The 19,378-nt window shown below is 38.3% G+C and overlaps 1 protein-coding gene across 3 annotated transcripts in view; it reads right to left on the reverse strand.

Moving 5' to 3' along the window:
- Vha44 (V-type proton ATPase subunit Vha44) overlaps positions 1 to 19,378 on the reverse strand; it is a 249,734-nt gene that overhangs the window by 136,960 nt on the left and 93,396 nt on the right. For all 3 annotated transcript variants that reach the window (XM_090381677.1, XM_090381676.1, XM_090381678.1), the window contains exon 7: positions 5,827 to 5,925. In XM_090381677.1, coding sequence (XP_090237803.1) covers positions 5,827 to 5,925 — 99 coding nt within the window. The remainder of the gene's footprint in view (positions 1 to 5,826; positions 5,926 to 19,378) is intronic.

Raw genomic sequence — 19,378 nt, forward strand, 5'->3', positions numbered from 1 at the left:
TATACAACTACACTGAAACAGCGTCTCAATGAAAATTTTAGTAGTGCTAACTAGTAAGTCTATTTACATCCACAAAACATGCTAGAGTTTTCTAACTTTCAAACTATTCTGGTAGAAAAACTTGATATCTTACCACCCACCCACCCACACCCACACACACACCAGATCTTTAAATGCTGATTCCAAATCAGTTTTCAGTTTTTCTCTAGCTTGTGTAATGGGAACTTAAAGCCGTCCATCCCCGCTCTGTTCAACTAAAGGAAACATACTATAACATGATGACACTACTTGAAGCAATTCAAACAGAAACCCGATGGAATTCTGTGGTGACCTCAAAATCACTGGTATGTTAATGGACATGCAAGGAAGGTGCTTAAAATATTGTTGTTTCCTATGTCCATGGAACAGTCATTCAACAGCACAACATTACATCAGACATGACTAGCCTCGTATGAGTAGCATGCAGTATGTTCCATTAGTGGATCCAATTAAGATTTTTCTCCACTTCTCGACATTAAACTTGGCCTAATGAAGAGTTTTGTGAAAGCAATTGGTAACATGAACCTAAGAGAAGTTCATTTTCCTTAAGTGAGAAACCTCCAAAGATCAGTGTCATGAAAGTAGTAGTAGTAGTAGTAGTGGCATGTGATGCAAGAAAGCAAATGTATGAGCTTATGCACCATCAGCCAACAAAAAAAAAAAAAAAAAAATCACACCATTCTCTCCAAATGCCTGTCCAGTTCCTCCTTAAATTTATTCAACCTATCAACTTCCACAACGACAGATGGAAGTTTCTTCCAGCAATTAACCACCCGCTGGCTAAAGGCAAATTTCCGCACATCTATTCTACATCTGTCTTTTCTTAATTTGAATTTATGCCCCCTTAGGTTCGTAATCTGAATGAGTGGAACGATTAAATCAGAATTCAGCATGCTCAACCCATTCAAGGCCTTATATACCTCAATCAGATCACCGCGCAGGTGCCTAGTCTCCAGCCACTGCAATTTGCAGAACTTAAGCTTCTCTTTGTAAGAGGATCCCTTCATTCCCCTCACAAATCGTGTTGCCCTTCTCTGTACAAGCTCAAGTAAATCTACATCCTTCCTAAAATGAGGCCTCCAGACCTTTACGCAGTACTCAAGGCTTGGCCTGACCATTGCCTTATACAGAGGGATAATCACCTCCTTTTCCCTGCTAGCAAAATTCCTATATATCATTGACAAAAACCCCATGACCTGCCCTGGCAGCCTGTTTGCATTGCTCAGAAAACTTCATATCTGCCTGCACAATTACTTCCAGGTCTTTTTCATTTTCTACCACCTTAAGTGTAGAACCAAACAGTCGGTACATTTCTCTGGGGTTACTTCTACCCATATGCAGTACTTTGCATTTGTCAAGGTTAAACTTCAGTTGCCACTTCTTAGCCCATCTGCCCAAATTATCTAGATCCTGTTGCAGTAGCACACTGCCATTACTGTCATTAATAACCCTGCCAACCTTTGTATCATCTGCAAACTTTGACATTAAGCCTGATATACCTTCATCAATATCATTGATAAATATACAAAACAACAGTGGACCTAACACCGAACCCTGTGGGATGCCACTAATAATATTAGTCCAAGAAGAGCAGCACCCATTGATTACCACCCTCTGTCTTCTCCCACTTAACCATCCTTTTATCCATTGTAGCAACTTACCCATAATACCATTCTGCTCCAATTTGTACAATAGTCTTCCATGCGCAACAGTGTCAAAAGCTTTCCTGAAATCCAAATATATGAGATCAAAATTATTTTTTGCATCCAGTTCTTTGTAACCACATCATAATATCCTATCAAATTTGTCAGACAAGACTTTCCCTTAACAAACCCATGCTGTGTCTGAATTATTGCTGCAGTCTTGTCTAGATGATCCTGCAATGCATCTTTAACCAGTGACTCCATTATTTTACCCAGAACAGAAGTTAAACTAACTGGTCTGTAATTACTTGTGTCACCCTTCGATCCCCCTTTGTGAATTGTGGATACATTTCACATCTCCAGTGCGTGGGAACCTCCCCTGAGTCCAAGGATGCTCTCATAATTATGGCTAAGGGTTTGCTTAGTTGCTTTGCCGCCTCCTTTAATATAACTGGATAGATCCCATCCACCCCAGGTGCTTTTCTTATGTTTAACTTCAACAATTTCTCTTCCACTTTGCTCTCAGTTATTACAAAATCATTAAGTATCTTGCTACAATTTGATAACCTTCTGCCATTTTCAAACCTTAATAATTCCTCATGTGTGAATGTAGATGCAAAATACTCATTTTGTTTGTTTGCTCTCTGAGCAGGATCATCAACAGTCGAACCATCGATGTCAAGTGGACCAATCAGATTCAGCCCCTTCCTTTTAGAGTTTATATAAGTAAAGAAATCCTTGCTGTTTTTCTTAGCATCTTTTGCCAAGGATTTCTCGTAATCTGCTTTTGCCTGCCGAACCTCCTTTGTCACCTGATTGCAGATTAACTTATATCTGCCATAGGCTTCTGAGTCGCTTGATAATTTATATGCATCCCATGCATTTTTCTTCTCTGTTACGAGTCTCATTAGTTCATTTGACAACCATTTAGGCCTAAACCTTGAACAATATTTCTTAATAGGTATGAAACTTTTAGTAGCTTCCAGGATTAATTCCTTGAATGCTTCCCACTTAGAATTTACTGTTGGTAACATCGTCAGTTGATCCCACTGTACAGAATTTAAAAACTGTCTGAGACCACTGTACTCGCCTTTACGGAAGCAAAAACCCTTTCCTTTACCCCTGATGGTAATTAAATCTTTAAGTAAATCCCACATCAGTACACTGTGATCACTGCCACCTAGTGGTTCTTTTATCTGCAAATTCCTAATACATGAATGATCCCTGCTGATAACCAGATCAAGAGTATTACTTTCTCTGGTTGCCTCTCGAACATGCTGCTGCAGAAAACAATCATCCAATAAAACCACTAAAGTCTGACTCCCTCTCTGCAGATTCCCTCTTTCACAAAAGTGAAAGAGGGAATCTGCAGACCCCTCAAATCAGAGCTTCTGTAGGGTGAAAGTTTTGAAAAATACTTCAACATATTTGAACTAAAAGCATAGCAGACTCTCGTATACAAAGACAGACTTCAGAAAGTGCTTATTGCATATAAAGAAATAGGATGTTGTATGCGCAAAACTCTATTTATTGCATTTGCATTTAGACTTCTCTCCCAAAAACCTTGTCACAGAAAGCAAAGCACAAGAAGAATGATTCCATTAAGACATTATGTCAATGAAAAATCGCTAAAGGTTTCTGAGAATGAACATATGATATGTTATCAGACTACTACTGGATGTTGTACTGTAACATTCTGGAAAAGTGTACCAAAGAAAGTCATCCATAATTTTTTAAATCGTATAATTTTTTAAATTGTACATATCTCTTTTACAATAGCATAAAAGAGATATGTACAATTTAAACTGTGTTATTTTAACTATGTGCATAAAGTATATTGCATTTAAACTGTAAATGTGTAAAAATAATATAACCAGTCTTATGTGCTTTGTAATGAAATCAACTTCATTAACTTGTACTGATATTTTTAGCAGTTACAATTGCATTTTTGTAGTTATGAAAACTACCCATGCTAGATAAAAACCAAGAACATATTTGAAATAAGTGAACATAACTAGTTGAGAAAAGCGTGTTTACCTCTTTGGTGAAAAAAAAAATGTTTCATTTTGTTGACCACTGTAACTTGTAACTTTAAGTCAATTTCACTTAAATAAAATATTTCAATTTTACACCTATCAAACCTAATTCTTGAATCCACCATTGTTTAAAGTAGCCATATCTTCTTAGTTTGTTATACTTATATTAAAAGACCACGATGGTAATAGTAGTGCAATACTTGGATTGTACTACCATACAATATAAGTATGGCAATAATTTTTTTAATTGCCCTGCAATAAAAAAAATCTTGTTTGTGAAATGGGATTAGCTGTTTCATTTTAGCTTGAGCATTTTTTAACAACTATCATCATCTTGTAGAGTATTGGTGCTTGATTATATACACAGATAATTGTCCTACAATTGTAATTATACTACTTTATTTATGTTATTCAAAGTCAACTTCCAAGGCAAAATCTTATTCTTTTATGAGATAAAATTGGGCTAATTCAAGTTAAAATTTGTAATAAAAATGTGTAATTTTTAGTAAACTTTCTTTATATCTAGCAGTCCAACTTTCAACCCATCTATGATATTAATGTACCAACAGCCTTAAGTTTCCACAAAAAAAAAAGGTTGCAAAATGAACAAATAAACATGTGTTAGCCAGTCATTCATTTATTTGTGGTTCAAATCCAAATTCAATATGTTAACTTTTATTGTTTCATTTATTCTTCCTGCTTCTGGTTTTTGGAACAACCTTCCTCCACTTCACTGTGTTTTCTGGAAATCAGAACACACAGAAATCATTCGAATCCAGTGTGAACAAGTTTCTTTTCACAACCCAATTCAACTCATCCGTGGTATTAATGGGTATCACGAGCCTCAGTAGAAACTAGTTTTTGGGATCTCCACAAAACAAAAAGTACAATGCAGAAAAAAATGAAGATAGTCCACTCAACAAAATATTTCGGGAAAAACAATGTTTACTAAATTTGGTTTTTATAGAATGGCAAGCTAAAAGTTTGCATTATTTTTCACCTAGTAACTATAATGCACCAAACTGTTATATACAAGTAAATTGACATATTCAATAAATTGTTGTATATATGGAATTGCATCATACTACTAAATGTCTCATGCACCAAGGTGACATGTACCCACATCATTTCTATAGATTATTTTGATCCTTGATTGGCATAAGGGCAGGGAACTTGGCTGCAAAAGTGCTCACTGTCAGCAATTCGAAGTAAAGTCTGGGATTAAATTACTAGAAAAACAGTAGTTAATTAGTATCATATTTCCAGATGTTGTCCAGTTTGTAATAGCAAATTATATTTTGTTCTTTCCATGCCAATTTTGTTTCTGAACTCAAATTATTGGAATATAAGTTTGAAAATTAAAAATTTTATGATATCTATAAATGTATGGTACATTTCCTAAATAAAAATTCTTTTCATATCTACAGTAAGTGATTTAGATGCTTATCTATAAAAACAAATGAATAAACTGCCTCTACTTATTCTAGCAATTGTTTACTAAATAAATCACTCCAATTGATTTTACTAAATAAATTAACAATTAAGCTATTTGAAAGTCATATTCTGTTAAAGTAATCTCCAGCATCCTGTCAACCCGACATCAAACATGTGAGAGACCCCTGACAAAACCAAAAGCCTGGTTTTGAAAAATGGTGTGAAGTATCTGCAGCTCACAGTATACCACGCATTGTCCAAAAACAAATGACTATAGATAGCTTCTTCATCTTATTTAACAAATCCAACAAATCAAAGTCACAAGTTCATGTTCAGAAAATTGGAGGGGAGGTTTCAGGATTTCCCATTACTAACAGCACATTTATGCACTTGCCAAACAAGGCCCACATGACATCTTACAGGCGCATCTCCAGGAATGAAGGGTAGTATTCAGCAATGACAGATTTGACTTGAGGAACAACATTATTTAAATTGATGCCATCCCAGGTGTACACAATAATGAGCATCACTTCCACATTTCTTTGACTTTAGCTGAATTTTTTTTGGAAGGAATGAACTTGAATGTTTTTGCTTATCAATTGATGTCAAATATACTACTCTTTAAGGAAATCTCTAACATAAGAAAACGTACAATAGACCAAAATAAATCTTACTTTGGAACAACTACAAGCAGTGTAACCATGTAATCTGAACCAAGAACAAAATGCTCCTTCTTCACTAAATCTCCAAGATTTCTCATCAGTAAACTGCCACTATAAAAGAAAATCAATGAATTAGAAATGATGGTTGTATTGGAAATTATCAATTCAGATTTTAAACCTATTAATTTTTTGATAGTTATCTTTCAAATCCATAATGATTAGAGGTAATTAAAAGGGTAAAAGAATTAAGTTAGAATAAAAGAATCTTTAAAAGAATATGCACATATCTTTGATTCATCAAAGTATAAAACTATGAAGTTTTATACTTTGTTATTAACTTCACCAGTACAGTTACTAAACTTCATTGTTTATAAACTGTACTGGTGAAGTTAATAACAGTTCTATATGGTTGCAAAGACCTTTCATCCATCCATAAACCTATTACTTTTAGACAGTTCAGGAATGGGCAACTGTATGCACATGCATCACCTTGTGTAACAGGAAGATTTTCTGCATCATGCCAACAGTTTGATACTTAATTTAAAAGTTTGATTTAAAAGTTACAGCTGACAGTTACAGGCTCCGCAAAAACGATAAGTGTTTGCCTTTTATTTACATGATTGTTGTTTTATATTGTACTTAATACGTAGTCATATAGTTATAGTTACGCTGGTTATTTTTTATTTTAATTTAGATAAAGAGTTTTTGTGGATTTTACTTACGATAGGTAAAACCGTTATTTTTGTTCGATTTTTATAGCCATTGTTTTTGTATATAGGGAATTCAAAGTTTTTGTAGGGAATTCAAAGTTTTTAATTGAGGTAGCTCTAACGCATAATTATATAGTAATACGCTTCACTGTTTCTATTTCATAGTTTCTATTCAAATACTACTGACATTTAATTTATTGATTTTATTAATTTAAACTACCATGCCCCGAACTAGAGCAGCAAAGCAACGGGCACAAAGTGGCAGGAGTGTTGTGACTCGGGGGAGAACTGAGGGGGGCGATTCTCCAACGCGTCACAGCCTAAAAAAATGTGCAACTTGTGAAATGTTTGCCGAACTCTCTGGAACGGAACATGATATTGCCATGGGGGATGTCTTTGTGTGTGCGTGATGTAAGGAGTGTAAGGAAATCAGGAGACAACTCAGCGTTGTTATGGGCCTATATGAGAGTTTGAAGGACAGGGTGGATGCCCTCGAAGGAAATAAATTGAGGGGCCCATCAAGCTCTCAGCTGCCCACATCAACGCCAGAGCTTGCACTTGGTCATCACGCAACACAGCGGCAACCCCCAAGGCAGAATGCGCTGGTCCCACAGGAACTATTAGTTGTTGGTGACTCTATTGTCAGGGAAACGGGGAACATGCTATGTAAAAAGGATAGGTGGAACAGGACCAGGGTATGTCTGCCAGGGGCAAAGGTTGATGACGTTGTAGAGCGGATATCATCTTTCAAGGGCACAAAAGGTGATATAGTTGTACACGTTGGCACTAATGATATTAAGAGTAGGAGACCGGCAGAATTACTCAACAAGTACAGGTCACTGTTGAAAAAAAGCCGAGAATTAGGGTTGAATTTAAAAGTGTCTGCAATTCTGCCCAGACACGATAGGAGGGAGTATATGATGAGAGCCTTGTCGATCAATTCGGCCCTGGAAAGATTGTGCAAGGCTCAAGGGGTAGAATTTTTTTCAGCCTGGACTGTACTTGTTAACAGGAGAGATTGCTTCTACAGGGATGGGATACACTTAAATAGAAAGGGTGCAAGAATATTTGCTGATGCTATCGAGGCAGTGTTAGGTGGGTCGGAAAACTGCTAGCTTGGGGGGATACAAAGACTAATAGTTTAACAGTAACCGCAGGCAGAGGTGAAGGTGATTCTTGCACAACTTCTATTAGAATAAGAAGCGACCTGGAGCGAGGGGTGTTGGGGGTTTTCAGGGACGGATGGCAGTCATCCTGGAATAGTTGGGTATATGGGATGTGTTAGGGTAACAAGGAATAGGCATAGGAGCATGTATGCTTGCATGTATACCAATGCTAGAAGTATAGTAAATAAATTTGATGAATTTGAAGTGTTGGTCAAGACATCAAAGGCGGATATTGTTGGGATAGCAGAGACGTGGTGTCACAAAGATATAAGGAATGCAGAACTGGAATTTGGGGAGTACAATGTGTACAGAAAGGATAGACAGGACAGAAAGGGAGGAGGTGTTATGCTGTTAATTAAGAAAAACATAAAATCAAAAGAAGTGCATCCAGTTGATATAGATGGACAGTGCACTGTTGAGTCAGTTTGGTGTGACATAAGCACTGCAAAAGCAAAAATAAGAGTAGGAGTGTGTTATAGGCCTAATGACTCGAATGAGTACAATGAACAATTGTACAGAGAAATAGAGTGGGCCAGTAAATCAGAATGTCTTATAATGGGGGATTTTAACTTCCCAGATATTGACTGGAACTTGTGGGTTGGTCACTCACACACTAGTCAGACTTTTGTGGATTTATTGGATGATTGTTTTCTGCAGCAGCATGTTCGAGAGGCAACCAGAGAAAGTAATACTCTTGATCTGGTTATCAGCAGTGATCATTCGTGTATTAAGAATTTGCAGATAAAGGAACCACTAGGTGGCAGTGATCACAGTGTGCTGAAGTGGGATTTACTCAAAGAGGTAACTACCGTCAGGGGTAAAGGAAAGGGTTTTTGCTTCCGTAAAGGGGAGTACAGTGGTCTCAGACAGTTTTTAAATTCTGTACAGTGGGATCGACTGACGATGTTACAAACAGTAAATTCTAAGTGGGAAGCATTCAAGGAATTAATCGTGGAAGCTACTAGACTTTTCATACCGATGAATAAATATTGTTCAAGGTTTAGGCCTAAATGGTTATCAAATGAACTAATGAGACTCGTGACAGAGAAGAAAAATGCATGGGATGCATATAAATTATCAGGCGACGCAGAAGCCTGTAGCAGATATAAGCTAGTCTGTAATCAGGTCACAAAGGAGGTTCGGCAGGCAAAGGCGGATTACGAGAAATCTTTGGCAAAAGATGCTAAGAAAAACAGCAAGGATTTCTTTACTTATATAAACTCTAAAAGGAAGGGGCTGAATATGATTGGTCCACTTGACATCGATGGTTCGACTGTTGATGATCCTGCTCAGATAGCAAACAAACTGAATGAGTATTTTGCATCTACATTCACACGTGAGGAATCATTACAGTTTGAAAATGGAAGAAGGTTATCAAATTTTAGCAGTGTGCTTAATGATTTTGTAATAACTGAGAGCAAAGTGGAGGAGAAATTGTTGAAGTTAAACATAAGAAAGGCACCTGGGGCGGATGGGATCTATCCAGTTATATTAAAGGAGGCGGCAAAGCAACTAAGCAAACCCTTAGCCATAATTATGAGAGCATCCTTGGATTCAGGGGAGGTTCCCACGGACTGGAGATGTGCAAATGTATCCCCAATTCACAAAGGAGGTTCGAAGGGTGACACGAATAATTACAGACCAGTTAGTTTAACTTCTGTTCCGGGTAAAATAATGGAGTCACTGGTTAAAGATGCATTGCAGGATCATCTAGACAAGACTGCAGCAATAATTCAGACACAGCATGGGTTTGTTAAGGGAAAGTCTTGTCTGACAAATTTGATTGGTTATTATGACGTGGTCACAAAGGAACTGGATGCAAAAAATAATTTTGATATCATATACTTGGATTTCAGGAAAGCTTTTGACACTGTTGCGCATGGAAGACTACTGTACAAATTGGAGCAGAATGGTATTAAGGGTAAGTTGCTACAATGGATAAAAGGATGGTTAAGTGGGAGAAGACAGAGGGTGGTAATCAATGGGTGCTGCTCTTCGTGGACTAATGTTATTAGTGGAGTCCCACAGGGTTCGGTGTTGGGTCCACTGTTGTTTTGTATATTTATCAATGATATTGATGAAGGTATATCAGGCTTAATGTCGAAGTTTGCAGATGACACGAAGGTTGGCAGGGTTGTTAATGACAGTAATGGCAGTGTGCTACTGCAACAGGATCTAGATAATTTGGGCAGATGGGCTAAGAAGTGGCAACTGAAGTTTAACCTTGGCAAATGCAAAGTACTGCATATGGGTAGAAGTAACCCCAGAGAAACGTACCAACTGTGTGGTACTACACTTAAGGTGGTAGAAAATGAAAAAGACCTGGGAGTAATTGTGCAGTCAGATATGAAGTTTTCTGAGCAATGTAGACAGGCTGCTAGGGCAGGTCATGGGGTTTTGTCAATGATATATAGGAATTTTGCTAGCAGGGAAAAGGAGGTGATTGTCCCTCTGTATAAGGCAATGGTCATGCCACGCCTTGAGTACTGCGTACAGGTCTGGAGGCCTCATTTTAGGAAGGATGTAGATTTGCTTGAGCGTGTACAGAGAAGAGCAACACGATTGGTGAGGGGAATGAAGGGATCCTCTTACCAAGAGAGGCTTAAGTTCTGCAAATTGCAGTGGCTGGAGACTAGGCACCTGCGCGGTGATCTGATTGAGGTCTATAAGGCCTTGAATGGGTTGAGCACGCTGAATTCTGATGGGATCCTCCCACTTGTTCAGAATACGAACCTACGGGGACATAAGTTCAAATTAAGAAAGGATAGATGTAGAATAGATGTGCGAAAATTTGCCTTTAGCCAGCGGGTGGTTAATTGCTGGAACAAACTTCCATCTGTCGTTGTGGAAGTTGATAGGTTAAATAAATTTAAGGAGGAACTGGACAGGCAATTGGAGGGTATGGTGTGATTTTTTTTTTTTTTTTTTTTTTGGCTGATGCTGCATAAGCTCCTACACTTGCTTTCTTGCATCAAGTGCCACTACTACTACTACTACTACTACTTTATTTATGTTATTGATACTATCTGTTATTTATCACTCCAATGCTCATGTCCTCACTTCTCCAATGCTAAAACAAATTTTCCAGAATATGTTAATATCATGTCGTTGTAGCAGGGTTTTGGGAGCATCAGCAACTAAGGCCATATCGCTCTGTATACAGGGTGTCTCAGAAATATTGGTACAAACGTTTAGGGGGAAGTAGGTAACATCTAAAGGAATGCGAATCACATAGGAACCCATAACCAGAAACGTCACCGTAAGTTGGTAGAGGGCACTGTTCATCAGTTTGCGAGAGGGAAAATTTCTGGTTTACTCATTCAAGCAGTAGTCGCCGCACAAAGAGCATGCATTGATATACGAACTATGAGCTGCCAGACATGCACCTAGTGTATGGATTAGCAGAGGGCAACGGATGAGCCACTCAACGAATTTATGGAGAACACTTCCCAGACAGACAAGTACCGGACCACCGTTTGCGCACGTGCATCAAAATTTGTGCGATTATGGGTCATTTAGAGGTAACAGGAGTAGTGTGGGCAGACCACGTTCGACGCGAACTCCCACCATGGAAGAAAGTGTGTTGAATGTCGTCCAGAATAATCCTACTACCAGCACACGTGCCGTTGCTCTGCCTTAGGAGTGTCTCATTGCAGTGTACAGCGTGTCTGGCACGACAATTCCTTACACCACTTTCATCTCCAAAGGGTTCAGTTACTGCCCCCCCCCCACAAGATCATCCTGTACTTGTGGCTTTTGCGCAGTGGTTTCTCCAAGAAAGTGTTCACGAGTTGAATTTTCCAGCGTATGTTTTGTTCAAGGATGAGGCTTATTTCACTCAGGAAGGCTTATTCAATCAGCACAATGCTCATGTATGGGCTCACGACAACCCACACGGTGTGCGCCCCCATGCGGCACAACATCGCTTCGCAATAAATGTGTGGGCAGGTATGGTCGGTGACTGCTAAGTCGGTCCATACCTGTTACCATCCCGCATGAACCCCGCTAAATATCGGATCTTTCTTGAACAAGTTCTACCAGGGTTACTTGATGATGTTCCCGCAAATGTGAGAGATGCAACATTTGGTTTCAACATGACGGGGCGCCTGCCCATTATGGAAGGTGTGTTTGTGACCATTTGAACAGGCATTTTGGGCGTCGATGGATTGGACGTGGTGGACTCGTTGCCTGGCCCCCACGCTCACCTGATTTATCAAGCCTTGATTTCTTACTGTGGGGGGGGGGTCCTCACACATATTGCCTGTGCAGACAGAAATGAATCTCGTGGCGAGACTCGTCTGCACTGCTACTGTCAAAGAAACTCCAGGCATGTTCGACCGTGTCTGCTAATCCATGCTGCGTCGGTGTCACGCATGCATCGCGTCTCATGGTGGAACCTTCGAGCATCTGTTGTAACATCATGAAATGCATCCATCTCTACTCCATTGTTAATATTATGTCAATATAAATGTTTGCCACTAATTACTGTCTTGTGTCATTTCTGCTTCTTGTGCCTCTGCTACTACTTTCCTGTGACGTTTTTGGTTATGGGTTCCTATGCGATTCACATTCCTTTAGATGTTACCTACCTCCCCTAAACGTTTGTACCAATATTTTTGAGACGCCCTGTATACTGTCTGTAAATTTCTGGATGAAAAAAAAAACAGAGTTTCCAAGAGAATAAAAACCATGCTACCCTCACCTGAGACCAACTAACCCATCCCATCCATGTGAAAAAAAGCTCATAAAAATTCTTCATATCATTGATGGGATTCGAACTCAGGTCTTTTCCACCCTGTGTGGGGAGGAGAGGAATTCTACCAACTTTGCTACCCACAAGGACTAATATCAAGTGCATATGCCCTTGATGAGTCAAAGTAAAGCATACAGAGACATCATTTTTCTTGTAAGCAGCAGATTTGACCAAGTTGAAAGTGAGAATCAGGTGCATACACATGTTCATATGGTGCATAAAAATTCTTATAAGTGGAATGAATAAAAGAATAAAAATGGCACTCACAAGGGAAAAGGTTGTTGGCTGCTTAGTTTTCATTAATTATTTGGATTTCCCAGAGAAACCAATAGCACTGACTGTCCAATAATATGAAGAAAGAAGGAAAGACAATCCATTCTAATCCACTTTGAAATTTCTAGATGGCCTATAATTAGTTATAGGACTAATTATAGTTATATGTATAAAACCTCTGTTAATAACAGAGACAGTATTTTTGAAGTTGTAGCAGTGAGAAGTTAGTATTACTATAAACAAAAACTGTATTTGATAACATACCCATTATCAATCTAAATTATCAAATAAAAATCCAATTATGATCAAGTAAAACTTTCTTAAATTAAACATTAATTTCTGGGCACAGTACAACCTCATTAATTCAAAATTCAAGTTGCCAATAAAAAAAAAAAAAATTAATTACACAAAACCTTGTTAATCCAAATTCGTGAAGATATTATTGTGACATTAGAGCAATTTTGAAAAATATTAATGCAAAACATAACAAAACATGTTTAGCCATATTTTGAAAATTAAAAATAATAATAACCCCCAACCCTGATGGTGTTCCCACTTTGTCATAGTGGGGTTGATCCTAAGATGATCCTAAGAGCTATACCAGTGGAAGCATTGCTTCTGGTAGGAACTCCCTGGCTGGACAGGTCAAAGGTGATGGGACAGACTAAGAGGGACACCCTAGTCTTCCAGGTTGGGGGTTATTGCAATGGGCTAGCTCCCTGTTCACCAAACTTTTCCACTGAATTAGTCCATAAATGGGTCCAGAATATCACTAGTGGATCGACACTAACGGATTCCATACTGGCGATCATTGATCAGACAGAAGGTTTCTAGGTAGTTTAAGAGGTGGCGGTTAATTGATTTCTTCATTAGGCCCTTAAGATTGTCACAGACATTCTCTCAGATATACCAGACAAGCTGTACTTGCTACCTGGGAGCCTAAATGCTGATGGAAATGATATACAGGTGACACTCAAATGGACCCAATTTCGGCAAAGTCCGGATGGTCTGTGACAGCCAAATCCTCTGCTTGCACCTTCACGATGGTGGGACTGTTAGTAATCCTGAGTATAACCTCCATGCACAAGCACATAGTGGGTGACCACCCAGGTGTGAACCGACGTAAGCAGGGGTCGAGGTGTGGCACCCACACCACATGGAGGAATGTTGCCCCTCTGTGTTACCAGACAATACTAGGTGGTAAATGACTCTCATCAACCGGTGTAATACTACCACATTGCTTATTGGAGGCTTGAAGTGGTGGAACCCATGTTTAGTCTCCAGAGCTAAGTTCTTGTCAACAATTCCCCATCTCTTCCATCATGCAGTATGATTGATGACTTTTGAGGTTATAATGAACATTGTGGGGAGATCAAATCTTCCTTACATTTCGAGGGTACAGCTCTAAAACAGTGTTCGCAGGCCAGCCGCTAGTTAGTTAGTAACTGAACTAGCTAACTAGCTTACACCTGATCGAACCGAACCTATTGGTAATAGGAGGCTTCCGGATCAGCTAGTGTATAATATTGCTACCTCTACTCTGCAAGATAGTGACTGGAGGGAGTCTGTGTAGTTTATATGCGAGGGGCATTGTCGAGGCCACATTATGCCAAGGAAGTGGGTATATTCTTACCATGTGTACACCAGATCCAAAAATTTCATTACTTCATACAGCATGTCCCACCCACTTTTTCTTACTATTGAATACACCATGAATTGTCAAACTAATAAAGTAAGTTTATCTGCGAAAAGATCTAAACCTCCAAAACAATTCCTAATTCATGTCACAAATATACGTGGTCTCAATTCTAATCTCAACGATGTCCATTTCCACTTGCAGTCTGCCAAATCCCATGTAGTTATTCTAACAGAATCTCAGTTATCGGGTGATTCAACTACTACTCTTCTCAGTTGCCCAATTATTCGCTCTATGATTCCTTTCGCTTCAAAGGTGGTACTTGTGCATATGTCCGTTCCGATATTCCCTGTCAGAGACTTGGTAGTTTGGAATCTCCTCTTTTCGATCTTCTGGTCTTAAAATCTCTCTACCTCATTGTGTCATATCCATCTGTTGTCTCTACTGTTCTCCCAACTCCACTAATCACTTGGAGCTCTTTGACTTCCTCTCTTTCCAACTTGACTTTCTCCAGTCCAACTTTCCTAACAGTGAGGTAATTTTCCTTATCGAATTTAATGTTCACAACTCCAACTGGCTTCTGTTTTCTAGTCACACCGACCCAGCTGGTCAAGGTGTTGAGGCTTTTGCAATTACTAATGACCTAGCACAGATTGTTCATTTGTTCAATGACCTACAAGAATACTGCAGAATCCTAACCATACAACCAACACGCTTGATCTTTTTCTCACAAACAATCCTTCTAAGTATACGGTCGAAGTGAGAGGTCCTTTAGGCACCTGAGATCACAACTTTGTGATTGTCTCTTCTCCAATGGAGCCTTTATCTCATGGCTATTCCCAACCTCGTATTGTTTGGCATTACAAGAATGCAAAATGGGATGACCTGCGAGATTTCTTTTCTTCTTTTCCTTGGCCGGATTACTGTTTCAAAACTTCTGATGCCAATGTTTGCTCAGATCGTGTTAGTGAAATTATTCTTGTAGGAATGATTCCTTTATCCCACACTCCACTTTAAAATCTTATCCTTTACCTACACCTTGGTTTTACAATAAATGTGCTAAGGCTGTTCAAGAGAAGAATGTTGCATATTGTAATTGGCTTGTTTCTATTTCTTCAGTTTCATTTTCTACCTACACCAAAGCTCGCAACAGTTTCATTTTCTACCTACACCAAAGCTCGCAACAATTGTAAAGCAGTTATTAATCAGTCCAAACTAGAGTTTGAACAGGCTAAGAGTAGAAAACTTGCTTCTTGCCCTAATGGGTAGCCGAGCATTCTGGTTTCTTGCCAAAGCTATTGGCTGCAACTTTTGCCCATCTCTGTTCCAACCTCTGTCCAAACCAGATGGTTCTGTTGTCATTAAAGCCAAGGATAAAGCTGACCTGCTAGCATCCCATTTTTCTTCCAACTCATGTATTAACGATCTTGGTAAAACACCTCCCACCATTCCCAACACACTCCATTCAATGCCTCCTACGGTCTTCCGTCAAAAGGATGTCAGAAGGATTTTGATGAATCTTGATGCTAAGAAAGCTCCAGGTCCTGGTGGTATTTCTCCACTTGTTCTCAAAACCTGTGCTCCTGAACTTACTCCTATTCTTTGTCGCCTTTTTTCACTTTCTTATTCTAAAGGTGTTTTTCCTTCTGCTTGGAAATTTCCTCATATCCAGCCAGTTCCTAAAAAGGGTGACAAATCCCTCCCATCCAATTATCATCCCATTGCAATTACTTCTACTTTTTCTAAAGTAATGGAGAAATCAATTAACTGCCAACTCAAACTACCTAGAAACCTTCCGTCTGATCAATGATCGCCAGTATGGATTCCATCAGTGTCGATCCACTGGTAATATTCTGGCTTATGTTACCCATTTATTGACTATTTCAATTGAAAAGTTCGGTTAAAACACAAGCAGTTGCTCTTGACATCTCAAAGGCTTTCGATCATGTTTGGCATAAAGGTCTTCTAAACAAGCTTTCATCTTATGGTTTGCCAACTGTTTTTTGTAATTGGTTATCCAGTTTTCTCTCTGATCGCTCACTGAGGGTGATGGTAGATGGCTCTCTGTATCTTGTTAACTTCTCCACTAATGCCTGTGTCCCCCAAGGTTCTAATACCTCTCGTGTTTGGAGTTTACATAGAAAAAAAATAAATAAAGTAAAACACTTAAAAATGCTAAAAGACCTAAAATTGGAATGACTGGAGAGACTTATCAGAAACAACCAGTTAAATGAACTCGGACTATGTGAATTTTGAATGCTGGAATGTACAGTGATTATTGACTAAGATGTATGAAGTGCCCAATGAGTTACTGAAGGGAAACGTAGATACAGCAGTGTTATCTGAGACAAAGAAGAAGGGATGTTGTGAGGAGTATATCAGGAAATACATCCATTTTTATAGCAGAGTTGACAAAAGTATGAGAGCAAAAGCAGGAGTATCAACTGTCATACATAAAAGACTAAGACAGAAGATAAGAAATTGGAGATATGGGAATGAAAGAGTTATAGTGGTAGAACTGGTGATATATGGGAGAGAATTTCCGATAATTGGCACACATGCCCCAACTAATGACAAATCAGGTGAAGAGAAAGATGAGTTTTTAGACACACTGAAAGAGACTGCGGAATTTATACCAAGAAGAAAGAAAGTTTTCATGATGGGAGATACGAATGCTAGGATAGGACAGGAAGATCAAAGTTGAGTGGTGGGAAGATTTGGAGAAGAAGAAGAAAGAAATGACAATGGTGACTGATTAATAGTTTGCTGTTGTTTGTTATTTGGTATTTAGGAGCATTAGCAACTAAGGCCATATTACTCCGGGATATGCGGTGGTCATTCCCTGACCTTTCCGTATCCTCCGTATTTGGTGGTAACGGGCTCGAACCCTTGATTAATAGAGTTATGTGGACAATTTGATTTTAAAATCAATAACACATTTTTCAGCATAAAAATATTCACAAATTTACATGGACTCAAACAGCTAAGCAATGTAGATCCATCATTAATTATGTCATATCAAAACAAATAAGTTCAGTAATATTATATGACACGTGAGTGTATATGATTGCGGATCAGACCATTATCTGTGTCCAACGCCAAAGAGCAAACACTCTTTAGCCTTGGACACAGATGCAGAGGGATACAGTACTACAAAGGGAGGTAAAGGAAATGATAAAAAAAATTTAATATTAAGTTGCTCCATGATGTAAGTATACGGATTCTCTATGTTCAGAGAATAGACCATGAAATAGATGAAGAGTTTGAAGGAAGCACAGATAATATTTATGAATATCTGACTCAAAACATAAAAAAAGGTAGCAGAGTTACTGAGTTACAAAGATAATGGAAGACATAACAGAAACTATTGGTGGACTGAGGTGGTTAGCAAAACAGTAGAAGAGGGAAAAAAAGGCATACAAGAAGGAAGCAAACAAGGTTGTAAAGGATGCAAAAAATGAAGCCTGGGAAAGAATGTATGCAAATACAGGTAGTTCTCGACTTTACAAGTTAATTCATTCCTAGCGTATACTCATAAAGCAGGAATATATTTCCCATAGACATAAGGTTAAAAATAGGGGTTACGTTCTCAACTATGAAATTAGTTAGCTAATTAGTTTATGTTTAAACAATGATTGATTTATTCAAAAAAAATTAAAATGTAGCCTGTAAAATCAAGCAAATTATAATAATAGAGAAATCATTTACAACTTACAAATGTTAAAGAATGTTTATTCTTCATCATCGACTAAATGCACACTCGTTGATCACTCATTATTGGCTCAGCACTTGCTGGTTGGTTGCACAAGGAGTCGCCTTCTTCAGAAATGTTTCAAGTGGCATTTGTTTCCAAGATAATCTTCTCTTTGAATTATAAATTTCATGATTGCATGCATAAGCATTTTTTAATGGCACACACAAATGGCAGCTAACAAGATTCACAAAGCTTAAAAAAAAAAAAGAGCAAAGAGAAGATTCTGAAAATTTATTTATGTTTTTTATACGACTGAAGATTTCAGTAAAGGGGAAACACATTTCACCAAAATAACATAAAAAAACCACAATTCCAGCTATCAGTATTTTTGCAAATGCAAGAAGATCGAGTTTACTACCCGTTTATAATTGCTTGCAGTAATAGAAAAGCCCAATAAACCAGAAAGTGCAAATTGTTTTATGGTCGTGACCTCCAGAAATGTGCTTTAGAAAAACATCACAAAGGCGGTTAAAATTGATTCTATAATGGAACATATGATAATGATGAAAGTGTAGTGCATTTTAATGATTTGAATTGGTAACTAATACAATTTACAAACCATGCTCACGACCTTTTATATGGCCTTAAGGTCACGCTCGTGACCTTAAAAATGACATTTTAGAGAGATAAATAGCTTAGTTATACAGCGAAAATTTCAACTTCCAAGATCTTGAAACGAATTACCAAAAAACAATTTTATTGGGTTCACATTTTAACGATAAGATTGTGTCTCTGGAACTGATTAATTTTGTAAAGCTGGGTACACTGCATTGTAAAGCTACACACATGGTTTGGAATGCAGTATTTATGAATGTTTAACATTCATTTTTTTGCAATTAATGTTCACATTTTCGATTTTGTTGATACTTGGGGGGGGGGGGACTTGTAAACCCAGGACCTTATAAAGCAAAAACTCGTAAAGCGAGAACTGCTTGTATAAACAGTAAATTAGGGTTTAGAAGATGAACAGAAGCCTGGTCGGTATTAAAGGGTATGAGGAATCAAAACATGTACAAGACAAATTTGGAGATAATAGATATGGAGAAATGGCTACAATATTATAAGAAACTACTAGGGGAAGATAGGGAAGAGTACGTGGAAGGGAACAAACATCTGCAGAAGGACATAAGGACACAGGATTAAAGGGGACAGCAGAGGAAGTGAAGAGAGAGAGAGAGAGAGAGAGCTGTAGCAGGGAAGAATGGTAAAGTACCTGGACCAGGAGGAATTGGCTTAGAAGTGATGAAATATGGAGAGATAAAAGTGATTATA

Source organism: Mastigoproctus giganteus, chromosome 9 (assembly GCF_048544385.1).
Source record: "Mastigoproctus giganteus isolate SK-2022 chromosome 9, ASM4854438v1, whole genome shotgun sequence".
NCBI lineage: Eukaryota > Metazoa > Arthropoda > Arachnida > Uropygi > Thelyphonidae > Mastigoproctus > Mastigoproctus giganteus.